Raw genomic sequence first — 17,723 nt, 5'->3', positions numbered from 1 at the left:
TTTATCTTATATCCGATTTAAACACTAAATTATTATTCATAATTATGTATAAAGAATCTAAATATTCTTTATATTCAGACAATTTATTTTTTATTCGTATTTAATGTAATAAATTATTCTAAACACTTTTATAATTATTTATTCTCATTTATATGTGTTATGTTTTCTTTTTGAAAAAAATAATGTTTTATTTAGTCTTCAAATAATTTTTACATATTTTTTTCTTTAATTTTTAGTTTTGAAATCATTTCGCAGTAAGTATGAACTTGAAAATTTAATTTTATACATATGATCCATTAGTTAAATTAAACTATATTAAAATTCAATAATTTGCTAAAATTATTGCACCACGAATAAAATACGTTTGATTTATGTTTGTATGCAGTTGAATTATATAATTGAGTTGTTTGATGGGATATGACCTAGAGTTAAATTAGGAAGCTTGAATTGCCTTAGATATGATGTGATTGAAACTATGTTATGATTGAATGATTGAGCTTGTATATGAAGTGAATTGTATTGTTGAAATGCATATGATCTAAGGATTAGTGGGTTTGAACATATGTGGTTGGTGTTAGACTAGTTTTGTAGGGTTGGAATTTATGTAGAATTCGGTTCTACATAATTGTGCAAACTCACTCAGCAAGCATATATTCGTTAGACATAGTCAAAGTCAGAGAGCTCACTAACTTAAAAGTCGTTGAGCGAATATACTCGTTGGACGACTTTTTAGAGAATTTAAGTCTATAAGTTCTAATGGTTTTCTTGTTATATTTGGTCGTTGAATGAGTGTGCTTTTATGCAGTACTAGTTGAGCGAACAGATCTAGTGATTGAGTGAATGGGCTTTCATTGAGCGAGCAGATTTAGTGGTTGAACGAAAATACTAGAATTTTAACTAAGTTTTCATGTACCTCTTATGATGTTTTAATGAGTGTAATTATTTGAATGTTAAAAGCAATGTTTGATTTATAATATGATTATGAGTATGTATGTCGTTTGTTCATGTATAATATAATTACTAGTCTTTTATGTGTAATTGAGAAAGATTGGAATCAATCCAAGGAGGAATTGGTGGTGATGTTGTTAGTGTCTACTTTGACATGTAGGGATTCTAAAAGTAGGTATTATGATATACTACCAACCATTCAACTCATATGGAGATGAATAAGGTGGAGGAGAGAATGGCACGAGGTCTTCACCCTGAACTTTTGGTCTCAAGTGTGAAAGATTAACTTCGCAAGTAATAGGGTGATAACCCCTGCATTTATGACTCTGGAGGATATATATACCACTATGGGTGTACACTTATATTAAATACGTATGCCAAAGCATCCGAATAATTGAGTCTAAATAAACTCATTATATAATTATGAGTTATATAATGTTATAAATGTTGAACTAATATGTGATGTGTTAAATTGTTTGTAAAATTTTTTTTTGAACATTAGTCTTTTTGATGTCTTTGGTGTTTATTTATTTATTTTGTAATCACCTTATTGGTATGAACCAATAATGGATAGATGTTGAAACATCTTTAATGAATGACAATGATGATGTAGAAGGGCTTCTTAGTTATCTAGTACTTATCTTTAACTCTTTTAAATATATTTATTATAATAATTAATTTTTCTAAATAACTATATTAATATTATATTTATAAGTGAAGACAAATATATTTTATTTTGTTAATTTTATAATGTCTTATTTTATCAAATATATTTTATTTTATTAATTTTATAATTTCTTATTTTATCAGTGATAAACAACTAAAATTATAATATTTCATAAAACATGATTTTTTTATATTACATAATGTACAAAAATCTTACATTTTACTTTAAAAAATATTGTAGTTAGAAGAATCAGATCCAAGGTTTAATTATTCAACTTCCGAACAAATAGACTAAGGTTATCAAAGATGATTCGGCTTTTTTAATTAATGGGTCAAGGGTAAAAATGTAATCGATGATCTAAAGTGTATTTTAAGTATATTGTAATATTTAGGTAAACGCACGGTCTCATGTTGGGTTAATAAACTATTTTTTTTTCTCTTTTAGAAGATAATTTTAAATATAAGAATTAAAAAAAATAAAATACATATTTCAAAACTTATTTCAACATTAATAAAACTAATTTGAAATTTTAAATATGATAATTTGATATATAAATTAACACATCAATAAAACAGCATCACCTTTAATTTTTCAAAATATAGTTATTAAAAGTCAACCACATAAACTTATAAGTCATTCCGGGCTTATCCATCTTTGAAAAACTGTTTTTTCGATTTTAAAAATTGCAATTTTTTACCAATACTTATTTATGATTCACTCAGTTGATAACCAACCTATCATGTCGAAGGAAACAAACATCATGTTCACTGTTTTTGTCAATACTCTTTCTCTACAACTCCAAAAAGTGTGGAGGTGTGTGATTGTTTCTTTGTTTCCTTTCCTCAAGACACAAGGAGAAATGTTGCACAGATATTGCAAGAAATATTGAACTACAAAATCAGTGGGGAAGGGGATTAAACCCCAAATTCCCAAGTAATATATTTTCTATTACTTTCACTTAATCTTTCCCCCTATACTCTAACCAATTTATTTTCCATTTTGAGACACTCTAAGTACATTAGTTTCCCAACTATGACAGTGGTTTTCTATGTATAACCTATGAAGTAATTTGAATCACAGAAAACAGAACTGTCACCACTCACCCAGCCTGCAGATGCAAAAACATCTAATACTCAGTTTGGTACATCATAGACTGATACAACAAATACTGAGAAGAGAGCATCTTACCTAAGTTTTAGATACAAAGGACCAAATTTTTTTCCATGCGTTAATCAGTGTTTTATGAGCAGAAACATGTCCTTCCATCACACTATCAGCTGCAGGTCCCACTTCACGGACAAATTTGACAGATTCTGAAAGCCGATTCAGAAGGTTCATCAATGCAATTACCTCATTCCTTTGCAGCTGCAGCTGAAAGATCGTCAAGTGCAATTTATAAGGTGTTGGTCAATTAACAATAGTGTGAAGGGAGGAAGAAAAAATAAATTCTGAGGTAAAATGTACTTACTGTTTGACTTGAGTTTTCTTGACCATCAACAGAGAAGAGAATCTTTAATGCAGTTCCAAGACCAAGAACCTGAAGCTTACCCCATAATCGACACTTCTCACATCCTATACAATCCATCAATGCACTGTTTCCACAAAAAATATATTATTCAATTGCCAGTGAGATAAAATAAATAAAAAAAGAGCGTAAAATGAATCAGTAGTAGAATAATAAAACGGAGAACAAGTAAAAGGATTGGTCACTTGGTTGTCTTATACAATCAAAAGTTATGTTCAGATGCGATCAGCACTCAAAAAGTCCAGATAAACCCACTTAACATCCATCAGTATGTGGAAACTCAAAAGACTAAAATTCCAAAGCATGAAGATGAAAAAGGAAAATCATACTTATCAATTACAGGATTTTTTGGGAAAAATCCAACCTACACACTTTGATTCCTTCCACAAATATTCTTTTGTGAGCATTAATATGAATCATTACTAATCAATTGTCTTTTCTACATATTTGTTATTAGTATGAAGCCTGCCTACAACAGACTAAGTCACAACAAGCATATAAATTATAAATGGATAATATTTAGCTAGCCCAAACCAAGTCCACTAGTTTTCAGTAATACCTGATGTTTCTAAATTGTTGTTGAATTTGCAGTTTTAGCTCAGGTCCACTTTGGCCTCTCCACAAATTAGCTTCATCAAATGGAATCGGACAAGCAGCTTGAAGCTTGGGGTTATGAAGTACCTGTTTTATCAAGGACTGTGTCTTAAGGTCCTCATAATGGTTACCTGTATCATACTCTGCCTGTTCCAGATAATCTGCAGCCTAAAGAAGAATAAAGAGCAACGTAGATTGCATCAAGAATATAATTAACTAGTATTTTTAAAAGAAGAATAAAATAGCAAGATTAATCCATATATAGATGCACAGTTTGTGACGTTAAACCATCACATTTTATACTCACCTTGGTCACTGCTCGCAGCACAAAGAGAAAAGTGAAATACAAATTGCTGACACGATCAGGGTATTTTAGGACTCGATCATACACCAAAGTAAGATTTTGGCCCCACTGGAATAATAAAAAAGAAAGAAGTTAGATATTGAAATATATTTTTCTTATGTTCAGTGAAATATATTAGAATAACATGGGTATGCCACAAAAATAAAAATGCAGGAAGCTTTAAAATGAGCTACATCCAAATTACTTTAGAGTATAGAACGGCCCATAACTTCGAGGCTCAAATATGCAATAGCTATTGCTAGAAAGAGGAACGTGAGATTTACCAAATTTGAAGTTTCATCAAGTAGATACTCAGCAGCTATATGTACTGATATGGAGGAGTGAAGACCGGATATCAATTTATACAAAATCTTTTCCTCTTGGCATAACTCTTGAGACGGATCTGCAGAAGACATTTTTGTTTTTTCAAAATAATGAACCATAGAAACCAGAGAAAAGAAACTCCCCTGTTATTAACATTTCAAAGATATCTTTCACTAAAACAAATGATAAGAACACAACCAATATCCATTCTACGGAAAGCAAGACAATGTATAATTAAACAAATAATGCATACAGATAGAAAAATTACTGGATTTACATTCAAAGTTACTGGACTGTCAATTTTTGACAATATGAAAGGTACCATCAAACAACCTAAAATCCAAGGCCTTTTCAAAATATTATAGTTTGGTCGAATTATTTAAGTGAATAAGCTTTTCAGAGAAAACTCACATTTGGGGCAGTTCTCAGAGTAGACAGCATCCCATATCCTTCTTGCAGAAGCACCAGAGTAACCAGTATACCTTTCAGGATTCAGTTGAAGATTCACGTATGTCATCTCGTCTGCAAATGCAAACGCAGCTTCAATTGACACACTTATTTTTCATAGAAAAATGTTAAAAACATCATAAAAAGATTTAATAATTTGAATAACGTGTTGCCACCTGTTAAAAAAAAGTTAAAAGGCACTTTTACTAGAAGTGAATGCTAACTACACTGTTTGCTTTCTGATACTGAAAACCAAGGGCTGATCAAGTTCAAATTTAATCATAGAAAGAAATATCTTTCAGATCAAGATATCAAACAAAACGATTCACAAAGATATACTCATTAGAGGAGTATAAATCTGATGTCACTCAATATACTTAAGAATCCTAAATTTTATACTTCACTGCTAATATCTGCTATTTCACTTTCACACAATTAATTTGGATAAACAACAACTGATAGCACAAATAATTTAGATATCAATTAGAATATAGAGTAATAACGCACCGTTGTCTGTCTCATCATCATTTGTCCATGGATTGTCTATTTCTGTCCATCCTCTGAAAACTTTACTGTCTAAAGTACGGTCAACAGCTGCCTGAGGTTTACCTTCTTGACAAACAAGATCATTCATTGAGAAGGCATGTGGCTTCTTAAATGATTCAGGGAATTCACTTTCTGGACATTCACATACACTACAGTCCCGCAACCGGCACATGCCGTCATCGGGCCAGAAAGGACAGTCACACCATAATTTCACCTATAAAAATTTCACCCACTAAATTCAGTTGACAATGCAAATGAGCATGCATAGACTTGATTGATTCTAAAGCATTGATTCATTCCAACAAAATAAGTGGTTTTCTCTAATTTCTCATACTGTTGATCAATTCCAAATTCAAATATTTCATGGATCAAGAGAACCTCAAAAAATCACCAATAGAACACAATTTTGGAACCAACCAAGTTCTTTTAGATAGGCCTCTCAATCCTAAATTGCGCTTCTGGTGTGAACAGGATGCCAGGAATCTTTACAAGTAATACAAGGGATAGAGTAGAAACCAATATAAAATTGGAACACAAAAACACACATACAAGAAGGGCCTAATAAAAACCTAATAGTTTATCAGGCTCTAATCAAACTTAAGGTAACCATAAGTATCAACAAAAAACAAGATGATCTTAGTCAAAAGGAAAAATGTAGGCATAAAATAAGATGCACCAAGAAGAAAACCTTAAAATATCGAAAGAAAGGGGTCTTCACGAGTTCTTGGAGGGAAGGGTTCAACACTTCCTCATTGAGATGGTCCACAGTTTCGTAATCACAACAACAGTCCTCTACCATGCCACTGAACTTCGGTGCACCCTGCAACCAACAAAGAGAGAATTGCACAAACAATATAAAGGGGGGGAAACATAAACACAAATCATAAAAAGACACACTCTTTGTCCAAGATTCAGAATCCCACAACCCTAAAATAAAAAAAGAAACTTAAAATGTGGGTTTTCATCAAGAAGAGTTCATAGAAATTACCCGGGCACACTGACAAGCTCTATCAATGGCTCCAGACAGAGAAATTCTGGTAGAAGTTTTAGACGACACAGCCATAGCAACAAACACAGCCACGAGAGACATCAGAACCCAAAGCCATGGCACTCCCCAACCCTTCTTCTTAGGCTCCGTTTCCACCATCACAGTTTCCAATGCCGGTGCTTCCGAAACAAAGCACCGAGATTTTTGGCGTTCTTCGACGGATCCCAGTGTCGTGAATTTCGAAGGGGAAATGGAAGCGTTCTACAAGGTACTAAGTTGAGGGCAGTTTTTGCTGTTTGCAGCAGTCAAGGTCGTCGGAGTTAAATAAATGGGCGGTTGTTGGTTTCGATTTTTGGTTTGTGCAAAACAGTGTTCGTAAGAAAATTCCAGTGTCAAATTCGGACACCGTGGTGGCTGCGTGTGGTTACGTGTTTCAACCAATAGGAGTCCATTTCATTATTTTTTTCCCTAAGTGTTAAGAAATGAAAATAATATTTAGATATTGCGGTTTCACAACTAATTCTTATTTTTCTTTAATGGATGGAAAATTTCTTTCACCTCATAAACAGTAAATCTAATAGTTTATGGTATTTTTTTAAAACTACTCCTCAAATGTAAGCTTTTAATTTTTTATATTTATTCACTTTTTACTTGCATAATTATAAAATTTAAATAAGATGGTAGATTTTATTATAATTTAACATACACAAGTCTACACAATGAAAGTATAACATTTACTTAATTATGTTATTTTTATTTAAAATGAATTAAAATATTTTCATGTATTATAAAAGAGTAATAACCGAATAATGTATATATAATAACTTAAACTGCGTAATATAATTAATAAGTTGACTCGTAAGTAAAAATTACGATACTTTAAAATTAATTGAAAAACATTAAATTATAAATACATTAAAATATATTTTTATTTATTCCGGTGTGATAAAAGTGATAGTTGAAGGTCAGTTGACAATCATGTTTTCACACATTAATCTTTTAATAAAATAATATAAATTTATCAGTTAAACTAAATATAATTATTTTTTAAAAAGTCTATTTTTACTATGTTACCTCTATCATTTACGTTTACATATAATTTTACTCAACACATATAATTCAACTCTATAAATTACTTTTACATATAATTTTAGTAAACACCTATAATTCAAAAAGTTTGTTTAACAATTTTCAAGTTCTACCTTCACTTTTATTTCCCTAAGAGCTAACTTTTTTGTTGCAAATAAAAAAGGAAGTGTTTTAAGAAGAAGCTAAAGTTACAACTTTTAAATAGTCTTCAGTATAGTTTTGACTTTTCTCAAGTTACAACTTTTAAATAGTCTTCAATATAGTTTTGACTTTTCTCATGTGTCATATATTTTAAAAGTATATAACTTAGATTTCGAGGTTACGAGAAAATTATTTTTTTAGTTAAAATCCTTTTTATAAAATAAAGTAACAAGAAATTTAAAGTCGTAAAGATTTTTCAAAGTTTAAAATTAATCAAGTTTTATTTAAAAGGATTTATTCAAGTTTTATTTAAAAGGATTTATTCTTTACATGATTACTTAACAATGTAATATATATATATATATATATATATATATATATATATATATATATATATATATATATATATATATATATTCTATCGGTAATCAATTGCACTTGAGTTTTGTCTTTTTTTGGAAGAAATGTTACTAGTAATAGTATAGTCAATTATAACATGGATTAGATTAGTGGATTACAACATGCAAAGTATGTTATGATTTTATATAAAATTATTAGTTTGTTATGTCTGGAGAGATTTTTATTTACAAACGTCTTTTGTAATTTGTATCTAGATTTTTTATTTTTATGTTAAAATTGTAGCAAAAGTTGGTAGTCATGTTTACAAGTATCTTTTGAATTGAACAACCTTTTCTCGTACTGATTATACTAATTTTAACATATAATGACAAAATATATTTTAGATGTGATTAATATTTTTTTATGGTAGATAGAGTATGATAAATAAATTTGCATTGTGTAAACAATATTTGTTTTCAAAGTGTTGTTTGAAAATTTTTAAGACAAAACACTCAGGTTTAACAAATATGAAATTTGTTTTCTATTGATGACTTAATTGTCTTTTTTATTAACACACTTAAAACAAGATATTAATTCATCTTATAATCAAAATGATTGTTCTAATGTCAAAATTAGATTCATTAATCAAACTGATGAGATAAGATTGATTAGCGATTAGATCATCTAGGTTTAACAATCTTGCTAGCCATGTCCATAGTTGATTTTTTAGAACTTATTTTAAGAATATGTAATTGATTATAAATCTACTATAATTGATTAGTTTGCAAGCCTAGCGCTATGAAACTGTATAATGTAATTGACTAATTGGTAAGGTTGATTGATGGATGATTTTTTGTGTTACACAAGTCTTATCAAATAAAACTAAGTTCCCCTTTAATTGATGTAGTATATAGGTTAACCTAGGTCAGTCCAAAGAACAATGTCAAGTGAGTTTATTAATTGAATGCATAAGAACATGTTTTAGGGGTTTTAGTGAAAACAAAAATAGTAACAAATTAAACAACATTGTTGAACTTGAAACATGAAAATAATAACATTATAGAGAAGTTCAAGATAAGTTTTCTCCAATAGTTCACACTTAGAAAAAGTACAACAAAAACTCTCCTCTCCGACTATTACATTTCCTTCAATACATAAAAAACTTATGTGCCTCTTGGTTGTTGCCACCAACCCCAAAATCAGAATTTTCCACAATGAAAATTTGACAAGCTGCCAAAAGTTGTTTTGTCTACTGCCATGGCAGTGCACAACCCTAGCTTAACTCCATTTGGACCATTCCATATGCAAATTTGTCACCTCAACAAAATAGAAGTCTAACAACAAGCAAGTTAGTAACTCAACAGCATAAAAGCATGACAACATGATCTTGGTAGCTTAGAAGCACGATAGCTTAGTAGGTTGACATTGTAGCAGCTCGAGAACTTAGTAGGTCAGTAGCTAAAAATCTCGATAGTCCACTAGGTCCATACCCAACAAGTTGACATCTGACAGGTCGACACCTAACAGGTTGAGCTATAAAACCTAAAGCTTCCTAAGATACACAATCTAAGCTAAGATTTAAAATAAAGGAAACAAAGATGCCAAATGAGTGTAATAAGCTTCAATATGAGGGTATAGGAAATAGATTTATCAAATACGCCTACACTTAGACTTTTGCACTCTTGGACAAGACCAAATCTAAACAACCTATGACACTAAACTCATGCAAGCACAAACCCAACCATTAAGAAGTGCAGATCAAATATAGGAAAATTTGGCAACGACCCAACAAAGACAAACATGAACTAAACAAGACGAGACTAAGCCAAGAAAAGTTCAAACATTGTGAGCACATTATTTCAAAATTATGAGTAGAGAAAAACTTCATCCATCAAACCTAGAATCATTTAAACCATTCATGAGCATGTTTAAAACATTAAAGACAAGAATCTCAATCAAAGTCAAAATTAGGATCAAAATTTACAAACTCTTTGCATGTGTATCACTCAATTCTCTCGTATGTTTCGAGAAGACTTACACTCAGCACCTCATGCAAGCATGCAATGTCATATGCTTGAAAAACCTTTAATTTCTACCATTCAAATGAATGCAACTCAAAATAAAAAAGACTTTTATGTGGCTTGTGATGTGGTCAAGGTAAAGATAGGATAAAGAAAGGAATTCAAAGCTAAAAACCAAAGAAAAGTGAGCAAACAATGGAGAAATTTGTGAAGAATAAGTGCAAATTATGTTTCAACAAAAATTCATCAATTAAACCATTAAACTCTTTTTTTTTTCTTTTGATTTCTACTTCTCCTTATTTTTCCATTTTCCCTTTTGTAATTCAATGCATACACTTTTTCAGTTTATTTTTTTCATATTTTTCAATTTTTCTCATTCATACACCCTTCCAAACTCTCACAATGCATAAGAACATACTTTGCACCTCTTCCCTCACACTTAGACTTCTCAATAGGGCTCAAAATAGTTCCAAGATTCCTCATAAATCTAAGGCTGGGTTGATCACGATTTTAAGATCCAAGGCTTATAACGAGGTGAGAAATCACCAAGAAATAAGTCAATTAGGATAAAAATAGGTTGCAATAGAGAATAATGCAAGGAAATGGAGAATAATAAAATAAGAGTACAATAAAAAAGAGTTCAATCAAGTTATGAATCACATTGCAAGCATGAATAAATCACACAATGAAAATTTTTGGCTCAAAGCTTACTAAGGTTAGCATTCATCAAATCTAATCCATCATCTAATATTTCATGAGAATCGGACTAAACATAGTGCATCAACATTTCAATCAGGCTTAAAAACTCTAACTAAAGATGGAGAATCAAAATTAAACATGTGCTCAAAACCTTCTTTGCAATTAAGTGCAACAGTGCAGACTTAAACAAGGCTCAATCACAACATTAACAACCGTGACTAAGACAACAAAGATAACCATATTTAATCCTAAATAACACGGTCGTCCAACAGCTCGGAAGCTTGGCAACAAGCTAACAACCCGCAACACTAACTCGACTTCCAGTAGGTCAAGTTGTAAATCCTAAACAAATAACAGAAACTAACTATGCTAGACTAAAAATAAAAAGAAAAGAAAAATATAAAGTACAAAAATTAGCATCTAACTTAATCCGGCCATATATCAAATTTTTTTTTTTCATTTTGATACAACACAACCTACTTTCTACCATGTTATTCACTATGCTAAATTTACTATTACTAATCACACAAACTAAAAAAAAAATAACACTCTACTACTGAAATTTCAAACTAAGGTTAGAAGTTGAATATGTAGTGTAGCATTCTCATGCTCAACAATTTTGCTAATCTGTTCATGCATGCAGTGATCTTTTTCTCCCATGCACTTTGCTATGGTTGCAACAACATCTCATCTAGTGAAGAAGTTTGGAAAGTAGAACCCTTGGTAGCTTATGGTAGCAACAATGGCTCCAAATCAACACAATAATTAGTAGGTACATCAAAGGCATGAACTACAACATCAATAGATCTAACACCATTATATGAATATAACTAATTTGAGGAAAATTAACACATATAAGGAGGTTAAAATGTGAATTTATTGCACGATTAATTTCATCACAAATAGAGTACAAACCAGAATTACAATCACATGAAATAATTTTTTTTTTAAATTGAGATAAATCCAAATCCAAATCCAAGTTGTTTTTAGATTGATCTTGTTTCTTTTCTTTTTTCAATTCTAGAATTGGTTTTAGTTCCAACTCTTCCTCCTCTTCTTCAATCACATGTTGCATGATTCTTTGTTGTTTCAGTTCATTCATCTCAATAGCTAGCTCTCCAATTTGGGTTTTAAGGTCTTGAAAAGTGGCTACCACACTTTGTTCAACATGTGCAACCATCTGAGTACATCTATAAGTTATGTGTCATGTGATCTTTTCAATCAAGAAATTTGCATTGCCCTATGCCTGTGGCTGCAAATATGACTCAAACAAATGATTATAATGTCTTAGAAAATTGTTCCATTGGCTCAAAATTTGGTTCATCAAAATGGTTATAATAAGGCTTAGAAAATTACGGCAGCTGCTAAAAAAATTGTGACTCACTGTAAAGGCTGCTCAAATGATGATTGTCCATAATATGGTTCAGAAAATTGCAACTCATAATGATCACAATGCATGTTAAAATTTTGTTATTGAGCATTATGAGACTTAGAATAACATTCAAATGCAAACTAATTATTTAAAGGGAGAGACATTATATACAAACAAAAGAAAGAAAATCAATCAATGAGACTCAATGGAATATGTTCCCCGACAACAACATCATTTTGATAATAAAAAACTTTTTTGTGTTGCACAAGCCTTACTAAATAAAACTAAGTTTTCCCTTAACTAATGTAACATAGAGGCTAGTCTAGGTCAGGCAAAGGAACATTGTCATGTGAGTTCATTGATTGAATGCAAAATAACATGTTTTAGGAGATTTAAGAAATATAAAGAATAATTGTGAAAATAGGATGTAATAAACAACTAGTAAAATGTAATGTGCTAAAGTTAAATTAAAATCAATGAGACTTAAATTAAAGGAGCACTAACTAAACTAGTATGCAACAAGGTTAATTAGAAAGGGAAAATGAACTAAGGATTATGCATACTTGAAAATGAAAGAGATCTTGAAAGAACTATAAATCAAAACAAGTGAATTAGTTATCCAAATAAGGAATAAAAGCTAAAATGGAAGAGATGGTTCAGTTGGTGCTTAAAACTCACCATAATTGTGATTGAATACCAAATGAAAAAAATCAAACTAACAATAATAAACAACACTAACCTTGCAACTGAAACTTGCTATTAAAAACCAAAAACTAAAATCAATGGAAGGAACAATAAATAAAAAGAAATGGAATACTGAAAAGAAGAACTTAAAACATATGACATTAAAAATGAACTTGAATCAAGACTACACCATAATATTCTATAGAGAAGTTCAAAACATGTTTTCACTAGTAATATAAGCACCAATCATTGAACATGACAACTAATAGATATTTAGGAGAACGCAATGGCAACAAACTTGACTTGAGAAGAATGCAACAATATAGTGTTGCAAAGAAGAGAAGAAAAATGGAGTCTGAATGTTATTCTAAAAGTTTTTTAAATACTCTTTTATTGAAGTTCTTTAATAATCGATATAGAACCTCACTATTTTTAGATGTGATATTCTTAGAATTGTTTTATGGTGTTTGTTAAATTAATTATTAAATATCTAATATAGAAAACTCATAAATATTACAATTTTGCTACCACATTGTAATTTACGTAATTAATGTATAAAATTATCATAGAAAAATCCTTTTACAGTAATTCAATCCAAAATGTAAAATTTCAATAATCATACCATTCACTTAGTTAAGAGGTTTCTACCATATTTTCCTTAAAAGAATACATTAGTTTAAAAACAAATATTTTCAAGTTTCACAAAAATTATTTTATTCCAATCTAATTAAGTTGACATTGTTTTTTTCTTTAAACATTTGACACACAATGTTACAAATCAATTAATAATATCTGTAAAATTTCTTACAAGAAAAACATTTGAAGATACTCCAACCAACAATAACAATAAAGTAGAAAAGAGAGTAAATGAGCAGTGACGGTCAAAGAAAGTGGAAAAACGGTCAAACGCAAGCGGAGTGCAGAGAAACAGAGATTGGGATTCGGAAAAAAGGAAGCTTCCCATGTCTTCACATTTCCATCACGGTCAATTTTCATATCCTCTGCTCATCATTTTATTAGGAATTTTCCAAAATAAAATCAATATATATACATCTAAATTTTATTTTAGAAATCAATTTTATAAATTAAGTTAAACTTCAAATTTATTTCTTAAAATAATATGACAATTTTCTAAAATCTATTTTAATGAAATTTATTAAAAATTCTATTTTGATTAAAGAAAAATCAATTTAAAATATATACATATTTCATTTTCATTTACAAATTAATTTTATAAAAATAAATTAAATTTAAAATCATTTTTAATAAAATATTTTAATTATGAATTATAAATATAAGACCATTTTCATGTTAGAATTCTAAATATTAAATAGAAATAAAAAATAAAACAAACATCAATACATTGTCTTTACGTCTTAAGTAAAGAAGGATGTTAATTTTTTAGATAATTAGATTAGGTTTTATTGATGTTATAAGTGAACCTCTTCTATCGTATATCCAAATTTAAAATATATATTTTAAATTTTAAATGAAAACATCATTATGAATGAATTTTTTAATTTGATTTATTCTAAATTCCCTTCTTAACCGCATTTATTGTTGTTAAATCTATGCTGTTATTTTATACAAAACTAGTTTAAGATCACCACAAATTATATATATATATATATAACTCAATATAAAAATGCATTAAAAAATTTATGTCAAAATCGATATAATAAATAACTCAATATAAAAAAGCATTAAAAATGTTATGTCAAAATCAATATGATAAACAATAAAGACATGAAATCTTAGTTTCATCAGTGATCACCATAATCATTTTCTGTGCACAGCTGGTCTCACTTTTAATCGGCGTGCCATGACATGTTCCTTCCAATTTTTTAATATTTTTGTATGTTATTCAATCACGGTAACTTTTTGTTTTCCCTTCATATATTTGGTCCCTCCAAAAGAGGCTCATCACCCAACTTCATTTCATATTCTTTTTAATTACCTTATTCCAAAAGTATTCAATATTAAATTACACATTAATTTCTTTTCTTTTTTTAATGGCACAAGTAGTATTAATTTATGTCTCTTAACAAATTAATTCAAATTTTAATTTTCCTTCCTTCTCATTGAGAATTTTTTAAGTTAAATATTCGCACATATATTGACGATTTATACACTGTGGTGTAAAAAACATTTTATATATTTAAAAGGAATTTAAATAAGTACAAAGAACTATGTTTAACAAAGTTGACAATATATATTTAACAAGAATCAAAATTTACATTTTAAATAAGTACAAAGAACTATATTTGTCCCTTTTTCTATGATTGTTTTGAACTACATCATGATATGCTCAATGGCATATCTCTTAAATAAAAACAAAAATGTAAACTAAGTATTTCCATGCCTTGATAGAAACATAAATTTGTGTGCTAACTTTAAGCATGAAGCAAAACCATCATTTTCAGCGTCATAAATAATGAAATTAAGAGTTGCTAAGAGTCTGAATATTTTGTTAGTCATTATTTATTTTTTCATCTATAACTATTTTATAGAAATCAAGAAAACTATCTGTTTTGTCTTGATAAAATAGTTATTTCCTTTTGAAATATTAATTAATTTTAATTTTACAAGGATATTTTCTGAAATAATATTTATTTTTAACTGTATTCACCCTACTTATGACATTTTTTCATTTTATTTTATATCTTTTATCTTACTAAATGCATAATTCATGCAATGACGGGTGTTAGAGTGTTTGGGAATCAGTTTTTTTTTTCGTTTTTTATAAACAATGATTGAAATTAATTTTGAAAATCAAACCTGGTTTTGCTTGATTTAATTGAATATAAATTTGAATTAAATCAATATTTTTGTGATTTTTTAGATTAATTTTTTAGTTTTTATATAAGATTGTTACTATATTAATTAATATAACATTATTAACATTTTATAATAAAAATTGTTAAATAAAGAGATTTCTTATAACATTTTAAAAGGAAACAGATGAAGTAATAGAAGAAGAAAAAAATATTTTAACTAAAGAAAAAAATATAACATGTAAATGAGTTGAGCCAAAAAAAAATGAATACTTTACTGAGAGTTTACATTCTCAAGATCATTTGAATGGCACATTTATGTTACAACATTTAATTCAATTTAATTCCAAAATTTGGCTATTTATCATACCATGACCATGCATGACAGAGTGAGGTCATTCTGCAGCCTTTCCTCAGAAAAATAACAAACCACAGAACAAAAAGTGAACAAATCCACAATACCCAATTTGGCTCAACATTAGTTTTTAAAATCACCAAACCAACCCATTCATACTACAATAGACTAATCATCGTTTCAAAATTCAAACATTAAAAAAAAACATATATACATCAATTTTTTATTTTTTACTTTTTCATTAAAATATCTCTCGGCCTGGTTCACTTGTCTCGATTTCATCCTTGTTCTTCAAAACAATTTGCATATATTTTTTTACTTCCATATGATTACAGTATTATTTTAATTAAAAAACTATTTCTTAGAAAAAATAAAAACTTTGTAAAGATGGAGAGAGTGAATCAAAATATTGGTGAATTATATATAATCATCCATTGAAAATTACAAACATGTCTAGAAATATTCAGAAGAACACAAATACACCTTTTCATCTACCTATTTTATATCAATATGGATCTATCAATATCATTGCTCCATATCCTACCTTATCTATTTTGAGATTCACATAAAACAAGTAAATTCAAAGCCATAAAGCTCCAGCTTCTTTGAGGAGTGGAACCAGGGTGCCATTTATGTGGCTGGCCATGAGGGTTTGCACCCCACCCACAAACTTCCCACCAATGAAGACAGCAGGAACAGGCTGCTGGACCCCAGCAAGCTGGTGGAGGACAGACCGGATTCCAGCACCGTTGGCCTGTTCATCAAGCTCCACGACAATGGGGCCGACGCCGAGGCTGAAGAGGAGGCGCTTGGCGACAGTTGACATGCAGCAGTCGGTGACGCTGAAGACGACGACGGCGTTGCATGAGACCAAGTGGTGCACCATCTCATAGGGTCTCATGACGTTGAGCCCTAGGGAGAGTGAGGAAGAGGGTGGTTGTGGCTGTTGGAGCGGTGTTGGGTCGACTTGAGTGAGAGATTTCATGACTTGCATGTTGATATGTTGGCGAGAGGTTTTGGAGATAAGGAAAAAGAAAGGAGTATTGGAGATTATATAGAGCGAGACATGGTTGAGGTGAGATATTTTAATGTATGGAAATGTTGGGAGACATAAAATAAGATAATATGTTGTTACATAGTATTGCATGGAGGTTTGTGTAAGGTGGTATGGCATGAGTCAAAGTATAGTGAGTGAGTGGAAAGGCACAAAAAGAGTGAGTTTGACGAGGAAGTAGTACAAGGGAAATGAGAAAAGAAAAAGAGGATCATCGATTGTGAATGTTAGAGGGTAAATGAGAGAGAAAGGTTATGGCGTCAGTGTGTGATCTTCAAATAAGGAGAGATGAAAAGGAATATTGAGAAAGAAGAGAAGAGAAGAGAGAATCACACTTTGTTTGAAGGAGAAAGAGATAGGAAACAAGAATTCAGAGGAGACTGACACACTTCATACATGCATGATAAGCAAAGACAAAAGCTGGTACACATGCATACCACATATATATGCTGCTCATTAACTTTTTCTAATTCCTCTCTCAAACAACCTCTGCCTATGTTTTTCGATTTTTAGGAAACAATTAAGCTTATAGTGAAATTTCAAATCTTTATATACTTTTTCATTTCACTATTAATTACCATAGGATAACAAATGGTTAAATGGTATTGAGAGTATGTGTGGAGTTAGAGGTAAAAGCAACCCAATTTCTCAATGTTTTAAACTTTTTTTTCCCTCAAAATTACTTATCTAAACATCTAAATAAGAAAAAAAAAAGTACATTATAAACAATTATAACTTGTTTGAAAAGAAAAAAAAAAGTAGATTATATATTTAATGTGAACACTTGATTTTTTTTTTGAATTGATTCTTCTA

At 29.8% G+C, this 17,723-nt stretch overlaps 2 protein-coding genes across 2 annotated transcripts; both read right to left on the bottom strand.

Moving 5' to 3' along the window:
• Nucleotides 1-2,472: 2,472 nt before the first annotated feature.
• LOC108322626 (endoplasmic reticulum oxidoreductin-1) lies at nt 2,473-6,803 on the bottom strand. Its single transcript, XM_017554776.2, has 10 exons — nt 6,383-6,803; nt 6,083-6,214; nt 5,356-5,608; nt 4,813-4,923; nt 4,362-4,480; nt 4,042-4,146; nt 3,700-3,902; nt 3,084-3,207; nt 2,804-2,986; nt 2,473-2,723 (listed from the first exon to the last, which is right to left on the bottom strand). The coding sequence occupies exons 1-9, from the start codon at nt 6,539-6,541 to the stop codon at nt 2,804-2,806; spliced, it is 1,389 nt and encodes a 462-aa protein (XP_017410265.1). The 5' UTR covers nt 6,542-6,803; the 3' UTR covers nt 2,473-2,723.
• A 9,633-nt stretch (nt 6,804-16,436) lies between these two features.
• On the bottom strand, nt 16,437-16,879 carry LOC108322635 (glutaredoxin-C9). Its single transcript, XM_017554786.1, has one exon. It carries the CDS (start codon nt 16,848-16,850, stop codon nt 16,437-16,439), a length of 414 nt encoding a protein of 137 aa, XP_017410275.1. The 5' UTR covers nt 16,851-16,879.
• Between the last annotated feature and the right edge of the window lie 844 nt (nt 16,880-17,723).

Source organism: Vigna angularis, chromosome 4 (assembly GCF_016808095.1).
Source record: "Vigna angularis cultivar LongXiaoDou No.4 chromosome 4, ASM1680809v1, whole genome shotgun sequence".
Taxonomy (NCBI): domain Eukaryota; kingdom Viridiplantae; phylum Streptophyta; class Magnoliopsida; order Fabales; family Fabaceae; genus Vigna; species Vigna angularis.
This window is presented reverse-complemented; position numbering and strand designations above follow the sequence as displayed.

What these genes read in the sequence shown, in the direction of transcription:
- LOC108322635 (XM_017554786.1), bottom strand. Translation starts at nt 16,850, where the DNA reads ATGCAAGTCATGAAATCTCTCACTCAAGTCGACCCAACACCGCTCCAA.
- LOC108322626 (XM_017554776.2), bottom strand. Translation starts at nt 6,541, where the DNA reads ATGGTGGAAACGGAGCCTAAGAAGAAGGGTTGGGGAGTGCCATGGCTT. An exon ending in TGATGATGAGACAGACAACG is followed by an intron (nt 4,924 to 5,355) that starts GTGCGTTATTAC and finishes TTGCATTTGCAG; the next exon opens with ACGAGATGACATACGTGAAT. An exon ending in CTCTGAGAACTGCCCCAAAT is followed by an intron (nt 4,481 to 4,812) that starts GTGAGTTTTCTC and finishes TGTCTTCTGCAG; the next exon opens with ATCCGTCTCAAGAGTTATGC.